Source organism: Phoca vitulina, unplaced genomic scaffold (genome assembly GCF_004348235.1).
Source record: "Phoca vitulina isolate PV1807 unplaced genomic scaffold, GSC_HSeal_1.0 scaffold1, whole genome shotgun sequence".
In the NCBI taxonomy this organism is placed as follows: Eukaryota; Metazoa; Chordata; class Mammalia; order Carnivora; family Phocidae; genus Phoca; species Phoca vitulina.
In genome coordinates, this window is record NW_022589704.1 from 7,512,933 (window position 1) to 7,531,291 (window position 18,359).

Genomic DNA, 18,359 nt, shown 5'->3' on the forward strand with positions numbered 1-18,359 from the left:
AGGGTCTATTAACTTTGTGAACTAACTCCTTAAAGGATATTCCACAGCAACAAAGGCACTCTTTCCACTCTGCTCAAGTCTTCAAATAAGAAAAGTATCAGGACTGAATATGAACCAGAGGGCTGGTGAGAATGTGCCAAATGCAGGGATTGAGAGACTCTAGGTGTTCAAGTATAAACTGGCCTTTACTGAAGACAATGTGGTTAGATCTATCAAAATTTGACCCAACGATTCTAACTACAATTTATCCTAACAGAAATACATGAATATGCAAATATATTTATATGAAGGAGTTCGTTGCAATCTAAAACACCAGAAACGACCTAATCAATCAATCAATAAATTAATTAATTCTGATAAAACAAATTGGGAGAACACTATGAAGCCACAGAAGATAAAACACTGACATTAAAAGAAATCTACATTGTCCTATTGAATGACAAAAGCATGCTAAATAACAATACTTATAAAAATAACTCCACCTGTATAAATGATAGAACTGCACAGTCAGGAAATCCAACTGCTGGTCTGGGGGCAGAAAGCAATATGAACTTTTAGCTTTATACTTTCTGTGCAATGTGAGGTTTTCTCGACTAACATGCACCATTTGTATTCAACACACAGGTCAGAAAACTGGGAAAGGGTGGGGAGTCCAGGGCTGTACTTCGATGAAATCTTAGCCATCATCCGTAGCTCAACTTCTTTAACAGTGTAAAACCACCCAAAGAAAAATGATGCTGAATCTCGAACAAAAGCATGAATGCATTCTAAAGCTAAAAACAACTGAGTTAAATAACTGTGGCAAATATCCAGTAGGATTTTTACTTCTTGCTTAAAATTTATCAAAACGTGACTCAGAATATAGTTGTACTTTATACAACCTTATATGAAATGCACACAATTATATGTGGGTAATCTTAGAAACAATGGGCACCCTTTTAACTAATCCGGATAATCTATTTCTTTATCTATAAAATGGAAGTGAAGACTAGGCTTGACTATAATAATCTTAAAGTTACCTTCCAGTTTTGTCAATCTAACTTTACACCAACTTAAAGTTGAGAGGCTCTAGGTGTTCAAGTATAAACTGGCCTTTACTGAAGACAATGTGGTTAGATCTATCAAAATTTGACCCAACGATTCTAACTACAAGTTATCCTAACAGAAATACATGAATATGCAAATACATTTACATGAAGGAGTTCGTTGCAATCTAAAACACCAGACACGTCTTCTGGTTTCAGTACCTCTCTCCTGAGGAAATGTATACATTTCATCTAAAATCCTAAACCAGTGTAACGCAAACATAACAGTGTGGTGATCTCCCACAATGATGATTTTTAGGGTGAAAGTCCCCTCTTCTAAAGAGAACAATTTTCTCAGGTAAACCATTAAGTACATGACACCTTGAAAACGAGTTTTATTTTTGAAATTTGAATATGAAAAATAGCCTTCAGGTTGCCAGAAAAACAAGCAAACCACAGACAAAATATTTTCTGCCAGTTTTATCTAGCATCAGTACTGGTCCTCCTTATCAGACTAAAGCTTTACGAATGGGCACATAAAAAGAATCAGATTCTAGAGCTCTCCAGTTTGTAAAACATAAGGAACAATCTTCAAAGTACAAGGACCATAATCATCTATAAATATAGTTCTCATATAAGAAAAAGCAAGTATACATAACATGAAGAATCTTTCAGACAGCTAAGTATTTAAAGAACGGCCCTATTGCCTGAGATTTCACCAGATTACTTTGGGAGAATAAAACATACTTCCTTTAAAAAAAATACACACACACACACACCCCACTTCATTTTAATGATGATGAGGACAAGTGGCTAACAACTGTGTAGATCTGCTGTATTATTAAACATCTTAACCAGATAAAATAGAAAGATGACAACTTTGATGGGGAGTTGTCAACAAGGGAACCGCTGTTTCCCCACCCATTTGTTTAAATTTTACTAGTTCATGATATTTAGAAGTCTAGAAGTCAGTCGATTTTCACATCAAAGTTTCCTCAAGTTAAAATAAAGAGCCAAAGTAATCATCTAATGTTAGCCCTGCCCATGCAAAACAAAGCAATAATCATTACTTAACCAACAAGTTAAAATTAAGTGCTAAGTGAAAAAAACAAAACCAGATTAATGGTCTTATGAAATCATTAGAAAAGAAATCAGAGTTCCAACAATGGTGTTAGAACTGTTTTTCCCAAAGTCAGTTCATTCATTTGGCTAGTTTCATGCCATTTGTTCACATCAATGTTAATTAAGTCACCACTTTTCTCACAGTATCTATCTTTTGCACATGCCCTGTTCAAATTCTGAATGTAGGACAATATGTGATAGCTCTCTACTTCAAAGAAATCACAAAGCAGGGAGAAATTTATCAATCTTTGTTTCTAGATACAGAATTTTTTTAAAAACTGTTTGGAGAGACTGGTTAGTATTTGCAGCACACAAAGTTGGTGATGACTTGAGGCTCATAAAACAGCTGGCTTGGGGGGCCTAGGTGGTTCAGTCGTTGGGCATCTGCCTTCAGCTCAGGTCATGATCCCAGTATCCTGGGATCGAGCCCCGCATCGGGCTCCCTGCTTGCCGGGAAGCCTGCTTCTCCCTCTCCCACTCCCCCCTGGTTTGTGTTCCCTCTCTCGCTGTGTCTCTGTCAAGTAAATAAAATCTTTAAAAAAATAAAAAATAAAACAGCTGGCTTGTGGGCCACACTTCTTGAGTAATAATCTCTGTAGGACTTACCCTAAAGAGCATAAGAGGCAAAGCTGCCTGAGTGTAACCTCTCCCTGCTGTCAGCCTACCGTAGAAAGACACAGGAAACACCCAAGTAGCAGGCCAGAGCCATCTCCAAAACACCACTGCACCACCAAGATGCAAAGATCTCAGATGAATTCTGGACCAATAGAACCTAATTACATGTGGGAATCTGCATGGCCTGTGGGGCTTCTGAAGTGCATACACGCCTAAATCTTACCACCCAGTATTCTGTGGCAGAGGTAACCGCTCTTCTAGAGACTAACAAATTCAGAAGGAAAAACCATGTATACCTTGGTAATAGTACCTGGCCTACAAGTGGAGAACTTTAGTTAGCCTCTTCATTAATCACCACACCTGCATTCCCACATTCTGAATGGATGACTGAATGCAACCTCTTCACAAAAATGCATAATCTAATACAGTCTCTGTAAAGACTAGGTGTAAATGGGGCACTTGGGTGGCTCAGTCGTTAAGCGTCTGCCTTCGGCACAGGTCATGATCCCAGCGTCCTGGGATCAAGTCCCACATCGGGCTCCCTGCTCAGCGGGAAGCCTGCTTCTCCCTCGCCCATTTCCCCCTGCTTGTGTTCCTGCTCTCGCTATCTCTGTCTCTGTCAAATAAATAAATAAATAAATAAATAAATAAATAAATAAAATCTTAGAAAAAAAAAGACTAGGTGTAAATTACTCTATTCCTAAGGCATAACTTTAAGAAAAAATAATTTAGATATTCCACACTCTTGATCATGCCAAGCTGGGTGGTGCAGTATGTGGAAACAAAGGCACCTAGCTTTGTAGAGACCTAATTCTTCCACTTCTAAAGCACCTCTTCAAAAACTTACAGGATATGTTTAGGCTACTGCTATGATTTAACCACCTTAAGAGGTAAATGCTAAATATTTATATTACAAACATCCTTATGTTGCAGAAAATCAATGAACACAAAACGGAGCAGACAGCAAAAAAACAAGTAATATCAAAAAATAATTATTCTTCTGAGACACAAATCTATAAAACTATAGGTTAAATAAGTGACTGCTTATTATTTTTTGATCTACCTCTAAAACAGCCCTAGTACTGATGAGACAGCTTTTACTAAAGCCTCCCTGTTGCTGGAACCGGCACACCGCCTTATACAGAAACCCAGTGTCATGGAGGCCTGCGGGGACTTCAGTGCTGCGCCAGGAGCCAAGGCACTTCTAGGAGCTATGGCAAAGTGCAAGGTTCCCTGGGCATGAGGAATATGGATGTGGTTTTGCCAAAGTTAACTAGGCCATCCAGAATCCTCACATTCAAGAATTACCCTCCTCTGCTCCAAATCAGTGGGTATGGAGCAGATACACTGAGAGATGGTTCAGAAAACAAATGTTCAGGACACTTCGTATACAGTTAATGTCAAAGAGCAGTTTTTTAAAAATCAAGTATTAAACTATGTTTAAAGTGAATTCTCTCTCCCTCCATTATTACGTTTTCCACATGAAAGCTCACCTCGCCCTCTTGAAGAACTTCGACCTCTAGGAGCCCCCACCACTGTTCCTCCTCCTCCTCGTCCTGTCAATCGCAGGACAGCGGCACTATTTACAGACATGGAAAAGTTTCTCTGCCAAAAAAAAAGAAGAAAAGAAAAAAGAAAAAAAAAGTGGATGAAACAGATAAAACTGTATGGTGCTCTTCCCCATCTCCCATTTCAACTATAAAATGCATGTCATTACTACAAGCAATGGGAAACCGTAACTACACCACATCCTAAGATGATCCAAAACCTGATTTTACCTGTAAATCTCAAATTAACATTTCTGATCAACAAACACTGACCACCAATGCGTTATATTATACTAGGTTCTGTGAGGAAATATTAAATAATCCTCTAAACACTGTATGTATCCAGAAGCAAATGGGGCAAATATGCGTTGTAATAGAGAAAACTTGGTAAAAGAAATCCGGTTTGAAAGGATTCTTTAACTAGTGAAAGGTGGAAACGAGATGGTCACAAAAAGTATGAATCAAGAGTAGCATGATAAGGAGGAAAATAATCATTTTTGCCTCATTCTGATCACTAATGTGAATTACCAACTCCAAGTAGTATTTAACAGAATGACAAGAATCATAAGTAAATAAGGAAGGGCCAAATAAGAATCAACCATCTTAATGGGGAGGAGAAAGGAATGCTTGAAAAAAAATAAAAACCCCAATCTCTCAGTCATAAGCATGAACCTGCACCCACAGCCAATCTGGATAGAGTCAAATACAGTAAGATAGGAGTGGGAAACCTTCAAACATGAAGAGGAAGACACAAGAACACAGGAAGCCTAGGAGTGAAAAATGTTTAGTTGATATTTCTGGGTAAACGGAAATACATAGGTCTTAGGAAAAGGTAAAGCAAGAAGCAATTTTTAAAATCTTGAAAATGATCTATAAAATATAAAAATCCAGGACTGCCTGGGTGGCTCAGTCGGTTAAGCATCTGTCTTCGGCTCAGGTCATGATCCCAGGGTCCTGGGATAAAGCCGCACGTTGGGCTCCCTGCTCTGCGGGGAGCCTGCTTCTCCCTCTCCTCCCCACTCGCTCTTGATCTCTGTTGCTATCTCTCTCTCTCTCTCTCAAACAAATAAATAATCTTTAAAATAAATAAATAAATATAAAAATCCTGGCTGTTTGAAGGAGAAATCTGCAATAGCATTTTAAACTCAGAGAATGTTGGAATATATGCTTACTTGAATACTTTCTGTATCCTTAGAGCCTAACAGACATTTGTGCAAAAATGCAGAGTTGTGGTATAATGAAGAAAATGCAACTTCTGCATGGCTGTAGCTAAGGGCCCTCCTGGCAGAGGGGCAAGAAGTGACGCCTTATTAGAGTTGGATAGAGGGGGGCGCCTGGGTGGCTCAGTCGTTAAGCGTCTGCCTTCGGCTCAGGTCATAATCCCAGGGTCCTGGGATCGAGCCCCGCGTCGGACTCTCTGCTCAACAGGAGGCCTGCTTCTCCCTTTCCCACTCCCCCTGCTTGTGCTCCCTCTCTCTCTGTGTCTCTCTCTGTGAAATAAATAAATAAAATCTTGAAAAAAAAAAAAAGAGTTGGATGGAGGGGCAACTGGGTGGCTTAGCTGGTTAAGCGTCCAATTCTTGATTTCAGCTCAGGTCATGATCTCAGGTTCATAAGCAAGACTATGAAGTCCCAAAATCTAGATTCATATATTCTAACACTGGAAAAACAGAGCTCAGAGCTAAATGCATTATGTATGCCAGGACCCCATGCAGTTGAACACATTACCGAATATGCATAAAACTCAAATGTACCGATCAATAGGGCGCAGGGAAACTTGCATATGCTTTCCTATACCCTAACACAATGCAGCTGAAAGTGCAAACTTCTATCACCTCTGGAAGACGATTTCTCAAAGTATATTTAAATGTCTATACCCTTTAACACAATTCTCTTGTAACACATGTGAAAAATCACAAAAGCAGAAAGATCTTAAACTGCAGAACTGTTTGTAAAATCAAAATTGGGAACCACCCGAGTATCAACCAATGGTAACTAATTTAAAAATCACGGGGCGCTTGGCTGGTCAGTCTGTAAGAGCATGCTACTCTTGGTCTTGGGGTCATGAATTCAAGCCCCACATTGGGCAGAGACCTGACTTAAAAAAAAAAAAAAAAAGCACATGGCCATCTACATGTGGAATTCTACGGAGCTGTTTAAAAAAATGAGGCAGGGCGCCTGGGTGGCTCAGTCGTTAAGCGTCTGCCTTCGGCTCAGGTCATGATCCCAGGGTCCTGGGATCGAGCCCCGCATCGGGCTCCCCGCTCCGCGGGAAGCCTGCTTCTCCCTCTCCCACTCCCCCTGCTTGTGTTCCCTCTCTCGCTGTGTCTCTCTCTCTGTCAAATAAATAAATAAAATCTTTAAAAATATATATATAAATAAATAAATAAATAAATAAAAATTAAAAAATGAGGCAACTCTATTTATTAGGTTGAACCATATGAACTCGCTTACATTCAAACCAATTCTGATCCACAAAAACTGCAATTTCGTATGGTCAACCAAATGTATAAAGATATAAAGCATAGCTGTAATAAGGAGCACAGAAAGGCCAGATTGCCTGAAACTGAATTTTTGTTCCTTTATTCCACTTCTCTGTGCTTATTTTCCTCATCCAGATAAAGTGGATAGGAACAATATTTACATCTACTTCATGGGTCGCTGCCAGCACTTAACACATGACATGACAAGTGCTTACAACAGTGTCTGACACATTAAAGGCTAAACAAGTATTTGCTATCATCTCAATAGATGTTTAGGTGAAAACAGTGAAGTGCAGAACTTTATGCACAGCATGCTGCCATTTATGTCTGTGTGTGCTTATAGGAATAAATACGTAAGTAGTTGCACACTTACTAACTACCCCTGGGAGGAAACACAAGAAAATGGAAACTGGCTACTCCTAAGGAACAGCAGGTAGGTAGAATTAGGGTGATTCACACAACTGCTTTTCACTATATGTGCTTTCTGAATTTTTTATATATATACATGTATTATCTATTCAAAAATACATACAGTAATTTTCTTTGATGTCAAATAAATAAAATACAACAATCTAAATTAGGTAGCAGCTATGTAAAGAGTCATGGTTCTCAAACTGAGAAATATATTCAAGGGAAATGCCAAACCAAAACAGTGACTAGATGTTTAAGCATTAATTTTGTTTTAAGAAAACTTTTTTCCAGGGCACCTGGCTGGCTCAGTCAGAAGAGCAAATGACTCTTGATCTCAGGGTTGTGAGTTCAAGCCTCACGTTGGGTGTACAGATTACCTAAATAAATAAACTTTAAAAAAAATGTATTTTTTTCCTAGCTCTATTTTATACATACATGCAAGCACACATATATATAGAAGAGCACAAAATTAGCTTGCATTTCAAAGATAAAATATCTCCTTCAGAAAATTTAATATATGCAACAAGAAGCTATTGTAGGTTATTAGAAATATTCACCGCCCCCATGAAGGTCAGGGGGTGAAAAAATACGCAAAATTCTAGTCTTCAAATATCTAAACAATCCCTAAAGGGGTTTCCTGGTCATCCAAAGGACAAACATCAAAATGTTAATTAATCTTTTGCCAGCTTTAAGCACTGCTCTACGTTTGCATGTTTTTTTTTTTTTTTAACACTTATTTGAGAGAAAGAGCAGGTACATGCGTGCAAGTGGGGGGAGGGGCAGAAGGAGAGGGAGTGAATCTCAGGAGGATTTCCTGCTGAGCATGGAGCCAATCTCACCTCCCATGAGATCATAACCTCACCCAACATCACAGAGTCTGAGGTTTAACCAACTGTACCACCCAGGTGCCCCTATTCCAGCATATTTTATAAACAAAAGATACCAAAAAAGTGTCAGGAAATTCAAAATGATACATTTTAAATGAGTCCAAAAATAGACCCTGATGATCTTCTATAACTACCATAATCATAGTATCTATCCAGATCTTATTAACACTTTAAAATAAATCTTTCCATTATAAAAGCAGAATGAAGATTTACCCCCTTAGTCATTCCACAACTACTTTTGTTGTGTAGGTATAGTCCAAACCTAACGTGACTCTTTTTTTTTTTTTTCCAAATTGTTAACCAAAGGTTCCCAGCAGCACTTTAATGAATAATCTTTGCTTTTTCAAAAAATTTATTTGGCACTTACTAATACTAATTTCTTAGAAGTGTTACAGGATGTTTCTGGATGAATCAATTACTCATTCTGTTGATTAAAATGTCTATCATGTTTTGGTAACGAGAAGCAAGTCCTCCTCCCTACATGTTAAAAAGCTTTTCTGGCCCATTTAATCTCTAAGAAACCTAGGAAATAATTAAAAGAAAAATTAAAAGAAATTATAAAAATATACATAAATATCTTAAAAATCGCAAGATAATCACAAAAGATTAAAACTGGTAAACTAAGGCATTGGTCAGAAACATGGCAGGATGTCCACTATCACAACCGTTGTTCAACATAGTACGAGAAGTCCTAGCCTCAGCAATCAGACAACAAAAAGAAATAAAAGGCATCTCAATCGGCAAAGAAGAAGTGAAACTCTCATTATTTGCAGATGATATGATACTTTATGTGGAAAACCCAAAACACTCCACCCTAAAACTACGAGAACCCATACAGGAATTCCGCAAAGTGACAGGATATAAAATCAATGTGCAGAAATCAGTTGCATTTCTATACAACAAGACAGAAGAAAGAGAAATTAAGGAGTCGATCCCATTTACAATTACACCCAAAACCATAAGATACCTAGGAATAAATCTAACCAAAGAGGCAAAGAATCTGTACTCAGAAAACTACAGAATACTCATGAAAGAAATTGAGGAAGACACAAACAAATGGAAAAACGTTCCATGCTCATGGATTGGAAGAACAAATACTGTGAAAATGTCTATTCTACCTAGAGCAATCTACACATTTAATGCAATCCCTATCAAAATACCATCAACTTTTGTTCCCTAAAATTATGTATAGAACCAGGGCGCCTGGGTGGCTCAGTTGGTTAAGCGACTGCCTTCGGCTCAGGTCATGATCCTGGAGTCCCGGGATCGAGTCCCACATCAGGCTCCCTGCTCAGCAGAGAGTCTGCTTCTCCCTCTGACCCTCCTCCCTCTCATGCTCTCTGTCTCTCATTGTCTCTCTCACAAATAAATAAAATCTTAAAAAAATAAAAAATAAATTATGTATAGAACCAGAAAAGACCCCGAATAGCCAGAGGAATGTGAAAAAGAAAAGCAAAGCTGGTGGCATCACAATTTCAGACTTCAAGCTCTATTACAAAGCTGTCATCATCAAGACAGTACGGTACTGGCACAAAAAAAGACACATAGATCAATGGAACAGAAGAGAGAACCCAGAAAGGACCCTCAAATCTATGGTCAACTAATCTTCGACAAAGCAGGAAAAGCATATCCAATGGAAAAAAGACGGTCTCTTCAACAAATGGTGTTGAGACAATTGGACAGCCACATGCAGAAGAATGAAACTGGACCACTTCCTTACACCATACACAAAAATAGACTCAAAATGGATGAAAGACCTAAATGTGAGACAGGAATCCATCAAAATCCTAGAGGAGAACACAGGCAGCAACCTCTTCGACCTCGACCACAGCAACTTCTTGCTAGACAGGTCTCCAAAGGCAAGGGAAACAAAGGCAAAAATGAACTATTGGGACTTCGTCAAGACAAAAAGCTTTTGCAGAGCAAAGGAAACAGTCGACAAAACCAAAAGACAACCGACAGATGGGAGAAGATATTTGCAAATGACATATCAGGTAAAGGGCTAGTATCCAAAATCTATAAAGAACTGGGCAAACTCAACACCCAAAGAACAAACAATCCAGTCAAGAAATGGGCAGAGGACATGAACAGACATTTCTGCAAAGACCACATCCAAATGACCAACAGACACATGAAAAAGTGCTCAACATCACTCGGCATCAGGGAAATCCAAATCAAAACCTCAGTGAGATACCACCTCACACCAGTCAGGATGGCTAAAATGAACAAATCAGGAAAACGACAGATGTTGGCGAGGATGCGGAGAAAGGCGAACCCTCCTACACTGTTGGTGGGAATGCAAGCTGGTCCAGCCTCCCTGGAAAACAGTATGGAGGTTCCTCAAAAAACTAAAAATAGAGCTACCCTATGACCCAGCAATTGCACTACTGGGTATTTACTTCAAAGATACAAATGTAGTGATCAGAAGGGGCACCTGCACCCCAATGTTTATAACAGCAAAGTCCACAATAATTAAACTATGGGAAGAGCCTATATATCCATCAACAGATGAATGGACAAAGAAGATGTGGTGTATATAAACATACAATGGAATATTATGCAGCCATCAAAAAAATGAAATCTTGCCATTTGCAATGACCTGGATGGAACTAGAGGATATTATGCTAAGCAAAATAAATCAATCAGAGAAAGACAATTATCATATGATCTCACGGATATGAGGAATCTGAGAAACAAGACAGAGGATCAAAGGGGAAAGGGAGGAAAATTGAAACAAGATGAAACCAGAGAGGGAGACAAACAATAAGAGACTCTTAATCTCAGGAAACAAACGGAGGGTTGCTAGAGCGGAGGGGGGTGCGAGGGATGGGTGGCTGGGTGATGGACATTGGGGAGGGTATGTGCTAGGGTGAGCGCTGTGAATTGTGTAAGACTCATGAATCACAGACCTGTACCCCTGACACAAATAATACATTTTATGTTAATAAAAATAAATAAATAAAAATAAAAAATAAAATAAAAATTTAGAAAACAGGCTAGGATTAGGGTTAGCTCACATAAATCCAAACATAAACGAGAAAAAGACTACTAACCAAAGAAAAATCAACAAAGAACAAAAATTAAATATAAATGCAAACATTTTAAAAACTTTCACTACACTGGGGAAAGAAATAGAAACTAAAACAACAGAAGAGGGACGCTTGGGTGGCTCAGCAGTTCAGCCATTAACTGTCTGCCTTCGGCTCAGGTCATGATCCCAGGGTCCTGGGATCGAGCCCCGCATCGGGCTCCCTGCTCGGTGGGAAGCTTGCTTCTCCCTCTCCCACTCCCCCTGCTTGTGTTCCCTCTCTCCCTGTTTCTCTGTCAAATAAATAAATTAAATCTGAAAAAAAAAATAAAACAATAGAAGAACATTTTGCCAAATTTGCAGAGAATTTTTTCAATAAAATTATTCAATGTTGGAAGTGCAGAACAAAGTTTATTTTTTTTTAAGATTTTAGTTATTTATTTGACAGAGAGCGAGAGACAGCGAGAGAGGGAACACAAGCAGGGGGAGTGGGAGAGGGAAGCAGACTTCCCGCCGAGCAGGGAGCCCGATGCGGGGCTCGATCCCAGGACCGTGAGATCATGACCTGAGCCGAAGGCAGACGCTTAACAACTGAGCCACCCAGGTGCCCCCAGAACAAAGTTTAATGTACACTATCACCTGTATAAAAGGGGGAAGACTTATTTAATATTTCTTTGGAAAAATATATGATAAACTTCTAACACTTGCTGCCTTTAAGAAAGGGACGCTGGTGGCTGAGGGAAGGGATGGGAAAGCAATTTCCTATTACACACTGTTCTGTGAATTTTTATTTTCAAATCACGTAATTTATTCCTTATTCAAACAATAAGTAAATAAATCTGAAAAAATAAAAATGCTGAATATGGCAAAAGTTAATAGTAAAATGCTACAGTTATGCCATCAGTGAAACAAAAGAGATATCCTCATACAAAACTTCTGGAAAGCAATTTATTTATTTTTTTTTTTTTTAAAGATTTTATTTATTTATTTGAGAGAGAGAATGAGAGAGAGCACATGAGAGGGGGGAGGGTCAGAGGGAGAAGCAGACTCCCTGCTCAGCAGGGAGCCTGATGTGGGACTCGATCCCTGGACTCCAGGATCATGACCTGAGCCGAAGGCAGTCGCTTAACCAACTGAGCCACCCAGGCGCCCTGGAAAGCAATTTAGTTGTATGGAACAATTTGCTTTATTTCTGGACTTCTATTCCACTGACCTATATGTCTATCCTTATGCTGCAGTTTTTTGGTTTTTGTTTGCTTCTTTTTTATATACTGCAGGTTTTTTGTTGTTGTTGTTTTGGTTTTTTACTTATTTTTTATTTTTTTTTAGTGTTCCATGATTCATTGTTTTATATACTGCAGTTTTGATCACTGTAGCTTTGTATGTAGTTCTGCAATCAAGAAGTATGTCTTCCAACTTGGTTCTTTTTCAAAATTGTTTTGACTATTTGGGGTGCCTTGCAATTCCATATGAATTTTAGGACCAGCTTGTCAATTTCTACCCCAAAAGCCCCTGGAGTTTCAATGCGGACTGCACCAACAGATTGATTAGCCATGTTAAGTCTTCCAAGGCTGCATGAACACTGATGGCTTCTCAGTTATTTAGATCTTCTTTAATTTCTTTCAAAAGTACTCTGTAGTTTTTATGTAAAAGTCTTACATCTCCTAGGTTAAATTTATTACTATGTAATTTATTATTTTTGATGCTATTGTAAATGAAACTGTTTTCTTGATTCCCTTTGAGGATTGTTATTGCTAGCATACAGAAATACAATTGATTTTGGGGTGTTGATGCTGTATCCTACAACTGTGCTGAATTCATCTACCAGTGCTAATTATTTTTTGTGTGTGGGATTTTATGTTTAGGATTTTCTCTATGCGGGATCATGTCACTTGAAAATAGACATAATTTTACTTCTCTTCCTATTTGGATGCCTTTTATGTCTTTTTCTCGCCTAACTGCTCTGGCTAGAACTTTGAACACAACGTTGGATTATCAGTAGTCAAAGCAAGTAACCTTGTCTTGTTCCCAATTTGGGGGGAAAAGCTTTCAGTCTTCCACAACTGAGAATAATCTTAGCTGTGGGTTTTTCATAAATGCCCTTAATCATACTGATGAAGGTCCCTGAGTTCTCAATTCACGGAGGTCCGTGAGGTCTCAGTTCACTGAGTTTCATCAAGAAAGGTGACAAATTTTGTCAAATACTTTTTCTGTATCAACTGAGATGCTAAAGTGGTTTTTTCTTCACTCTATTAAGTGGTTTATTACAATGATTTTCTTATGTTGCACGACCCCTGCATTCTGGGGATAAATCCCAGTTGGTCACGGTGCATAAACTTTTTAATTTGCTATTGGATTCAGTCTGTATTACTATATTTTCACAACTAGAGATACACAAGGGAAACAGACTGCAATAAAACATACTAAACGTTAACAAGTAATTATCTCTACATGGTGAGTTTATGGGTGAGATTCTCTCCTATACACCTTTCTGTATTTCCTACAATAAATATAAGTATTTTTATTTATTTTAAAGATTTATTTATTTGAGGTTCGCCTGGGTGGCTCAGATGGTTAAGCGTCTGCCTTCAGCTCAGGTCATAATCCCAGGACCTTGGGATCAAGCCCCACGTCCAGCTCTCTGCTCAGTGGGGAGCCTGCTTCTGCCTGCCACTCTGCCTGTTTGTGCTCTGTCAGATAAATAAAGTCTTTAAAAAAATTTTATTTGAGAGAGAGAGAGCATAAGTGGGAGGGGCAGAGGGAGAGGGAGAGAGAATCTCAAGCGGACTCTACACTGAGTGTGGAGCCCAATGCAGAGCTCGATCCCAGGACCCTGAGATCATGACAACCTGAACCAAAATCAAGAGTCAGCCACTTAAACAACTGCGTGACCCAGGTGCCCCTGAGTACCTTTCATTAAAAATAATAGTAAGATTTTATTGATGTTAAGGAAAATATAGAGAAATTGTAAAATCAACATGAAAGTCAAACAATCCAGTAAAACAATGGACAAAGGACATAAAGAAATCAAAAACCATAATGGCAATAAGGATATGAAAAGGTGCTCAAGCTGCCAGTGACTAGTGAAATACAAAAAAACAACTATCACCACCACTGTTTTGGCCAAACTGTAAAAACCAAGAGCTGGAGGGTTGCATAAATATAAGACCTCTCATAGTGGCTGGTAAGAGTGCAAAATGGCTTAAGTCACTATAGAAACAAATGTAGCAATACCCACATTACATTACCCATATCTGTGCGTTTAAAAAAACACAAAGAACCAGGTGCCTGGGTGGCTCAGTTGATTGAGCCTCTATCTCTTGGTTTTAGCTCAGGTTGTGATCTCAGCGTCCTGGGATCAAGCCCCATGTCGGGCTCAGTGTGGGATCTGCTCAAAATTCTCTCTCCCTCTCCTTCTACCCCTCCCCACACTTGCACATTCTCTCTCTAAAATAAATAAAATCTTGGGGCGCCTGGGTGGCTCAGTCGTTAAGCGTCTGCCTTCGGCTCAGGTCATGATCCCAGGGTCCAGGGATCGAGCCCCGCATCGGGCTCCCTGCTCCGCGGGAAGCCTGCTTCTCCCTCTCCCACTCCCCCTGCTTGTGTTCCCTCTCTCGCTGTGTCTCTCTCCGTCAAATAAATAAATAAAATTTTAAAAAATAAATTCATTAAATAAAATAAATAAAATCTTAAAAAAAAAAATACAAAGAACCAAATCCAACAATTCCAATTTTAAAACACAGGTTTGGGGCGCCTGGGTGGCTCAGTTGGTTAAGCAACTGCCTTCGGCTCAGGTCATGATCCTGGAGTTCCGGGATCGAGTCCCGCATCAGGCTCCCTACTCAGCAGGGAGTCTGCTTCTCCCTCTGACCCTCCCCCGTCTCATGCTCTCTCTCTCTATCTCATTCTCTCAAATAAATAAATAAAATCTTTAAAAAAAAAAAAACACACAGGTTCTAAGAATGATTACTGCAGCATAATTTGCAACAGGAAAATTTCAAAACAACCTAAATATACAGCCAGAGGAAACTGGAAAATCTGTGGATTTTCTCACATATGGAATACTATACAGCAGGAATGAACAAACTAAAGCTATGCGTTATCAACATAATAAATCTAAAAACCACTATTGAGGGACACCTGGGTGGCTCACTTGGTTGAGCTCTGCCTTCAGCTCAGGTCATGATCCCAGGGTCCTGGGATCGAGTCCCACATCAGGCTCCCTGCTCAGCAGGGAACCTGCTTCTCCCTCGGCCTGCCGCTCCCCCTGCGTGTGCACGCACATGCTTTCTCTCTCATTCTCTCTGACAAATAAATAAATCTTTAAAAAAAATAAAATAAAAAATAAAAATCATTATTGAAAGAAAAAAGCAAGCTACAGAATAAAAACTACAGTATGCCATCTTCAATATAATATTCATAACCCTATAAGGGCACATGGATGGCTTAGCAAGTGACTCTCCATCTCAGGGTTGTAGATTCAAGCCTCATGTTGTGTGTAGAGTTACTTAAAAATAAAATCTTTAGGGGCGCCTGGGTGGCTCAGTCGTTGGGCGTCTGCCTTCAGCTCAGGTCATGATCCCGGGGTCCTGGGATCGAGCCACACACTGGGCTCCCTGCTCGGTGGGAAGCCTGCTTCTCCCCCTTCAGCTCCCCCTGCTTGTGTTCCCTCTCTCGCTATGTCTCTGTCAAATAAATAAAATCTTTAAAAAATAAAATAAAATCTTTAGGGGCACGTGCCTGGCTCAGCCAGTAGAGCATGTGACTCTTGATCCCAGGGTTGTAGGCTCGAGTCCCACACTGGATATAGAGATGACTCAAAAAAATAAAATCTTTAAAAAATAACAATGATAAAATAAAATCTTTTAAAAAACTGATAACCCTATAAAATGAAACTTTTAAGGCATATGGATACACAAACATGTAATGAAAATATTAAACACGAATGAGAAAAATAATACAATTCAAAGTAATCTCTGGGAAGGAAAGAAGGGAAGGGTACACCCACAGTATGAGAAATCTTATTTCTTAAAACAAAAAAACCCATAAATACGTAGTAATTTTAAGATTTATATGTCTCAATTATAAATATACTGGGATTGGTAATAACATTCTCTATACCTGTCTATTTGAAAGACTTCATAGTAAAAATATTTTTAAGAAAATTTAAACCAAAACATTGCCATACGTCAAATCTATTTGAAAAGGAAATTGGCAAATTATGAAAAGGGACTTTTCAGCCATCACTGGAGGCAGTGCCCTCTCTTTCTTGTATGCTTTTTATACCAATAAATACCTCTGGCAATGAAAATATCTGCTGATGATCTTAGATGATACTGAGTTTCATGAATAAAGACAGAACTAGCCTGGTTCAGAAGAAATCATAAACAAAACAAAAACTGTTTATGACACTATGGCGATGAAAATCACAAGAGATTAATATCACACCTTTCTTAGACCTTAACACAGTTGTAATAGAGATCTTCTAATAAGCGTCTCTTTCTTAATAGAGTGACTTCCTCATGCAAAATATGGCAAGAGGGTTTTCACAAAAAGTAGTGATGAAATGTTCTAGAATTAGACAGTTGTGACGGTTATACAACTCATGGTTATACAACCCACCAAACTGTATACTTTAAAAGAGTGAATTTTATGACATGAATTATGTCTCAAGAAAACCGTTTTAAAAAACAATGAGCAATGGGGGCGCCTGGGTGGCTCAGATGGTTAAGCGTCTGCCTTCGGCTCAGGTCATGATCCCAGGGTCCTGGGATTGAGTCCCACATCGGGCTCCCTGCTAGGCGGGGAGCCTGCTTCTCCCTCTGCCTCTGCCTTTCTCTCTCTCTCTTTCATGAATAAATAAATAAAAAAACATTAAAATAAATAAATAAATAAATAAAAACAATGAGCGATGATGATTCTTCATTTAAAATGGCATTCCACGGGCGCCTGGTGGCTCAGTCGGTTGAGCATCGAACTCTTGGTTACAGCTCAGGTCATGATCTCCCAGTCACAGGATGGAGCCCCACGCCAGGCTCCATGCTCAGCAAAGAGTCTGCTTGGGATTCTCTCCCTCTCCTTCTGCCCCTCCCCACTCTCGTGCACATACACTCTCTCTCTTTAAAATAAATAAATAAGTAAATCTTTAAAAAAATAAATGAATCAAAAAAGTGGCATTCCAACATTCCAACAAAGTTCTTATTTTTCCATCTTACTACAATTACCGTAAGTTCCTTGAAATCAGAAACTCCTATTTATCTTTGGAAAGAGCACACCATAAATAAAGACAACACAAAATCTACCTCCCAGCTGAAAATCTAACTTTCTCACAATATGATAAACAAAAATTGGTGACAGAAGAGCACATTTTTAAACATATTTTGAGCTGAAGATCTATATTTTTTTTCCCTTAGTGGTAGAATGCACTGGTAAGCACGACCAAGTGAGATTTATTCCTGGGCTGCAAGGGTAGTTCAATATCCGCAAATCAATGTGATAAACTACATTACTAAAAGAAAGGACAAGAACCATATGATCATCTCAATAAATGCAGAAAAAGCATTTGACAAAGTACAGCATCCTTTCTTGATGAAAACAGTGTAGGGATAGAGGGAACATAACTCAGTATCATAAAAGCCACATATGAAAAGCCCACAGCAAGTATCATTCTCAATGAGGAAAAACTGAGAGCTTTTCCTCTAAGGTCAGGAACGTGGCAGGGATGTCCACTATCGCCACTGTTGTTCAACACAGTATAGAAGTGGGGCGCCTGGGTGGCTCAGTCGTTGAGCGTCTGCCTTCAGCTCAGGTCATGATCTCACAGTCCTGGGATCGAGCCCCACATCGGGCTCCCTGCTCCGCGGGAAGCCTGCTTCTCCCTCTCCCACTCCCCCGCTTGTGTTCCCTCTTTAGCTGTCTCTCTCTCTGCCAAATAAATAAATAAAATCTTAAAAAAAAAAAAATAGAAGTCCTACCCTCAACAATCAAGACAACAAAAAGAAATAAAAGGCATCTGAATTGGCAAAGAAGTCATCAAACTCTCACTCTTTGCAGATGACGTGAAACTCTTATGTGGAAAACTCGAAAACTCCACCCCAAAATTGCTAGAGCTCGTACAGGAATTCTGCAAAGTGGCAGGATATAAAATCAATGTGCAGAAATCAGTTGCATTTCTATACAACAACAAGACAGAAGAAAGAGAAATTAAGGGGTCGATCCCATTTACAATTGCACCGAAAACC

General features: G+C 39.1%; 1 protein-coding gene across 6 annotated transcripts in view; it reads right to left on the reverse strand.

Moving 5' to 3' along the window:
* The window catches only part of GIGYF2 (GRB10 interacting GYF protein 2), a 146,385-nt gene that overhangs the window by 88,104 nt on the left and 39,922 nt on the right, over positions 1-18,359 (reverse strand). For all 6 annotated transcript variants that reach the window (XM_032398311.1, XM_032398400.1, XM_032398231.1 and 3 more), the window contains one exon: positions 4,256-4,367. In XM_032398311.1, the coding sequence (XP_032254202.1) occupies positions 4,256-4,367 (112 nt within the window). The remainder of the gene's footprint in view (positions 1-4,255; positions 4,368-18,359) is intronic.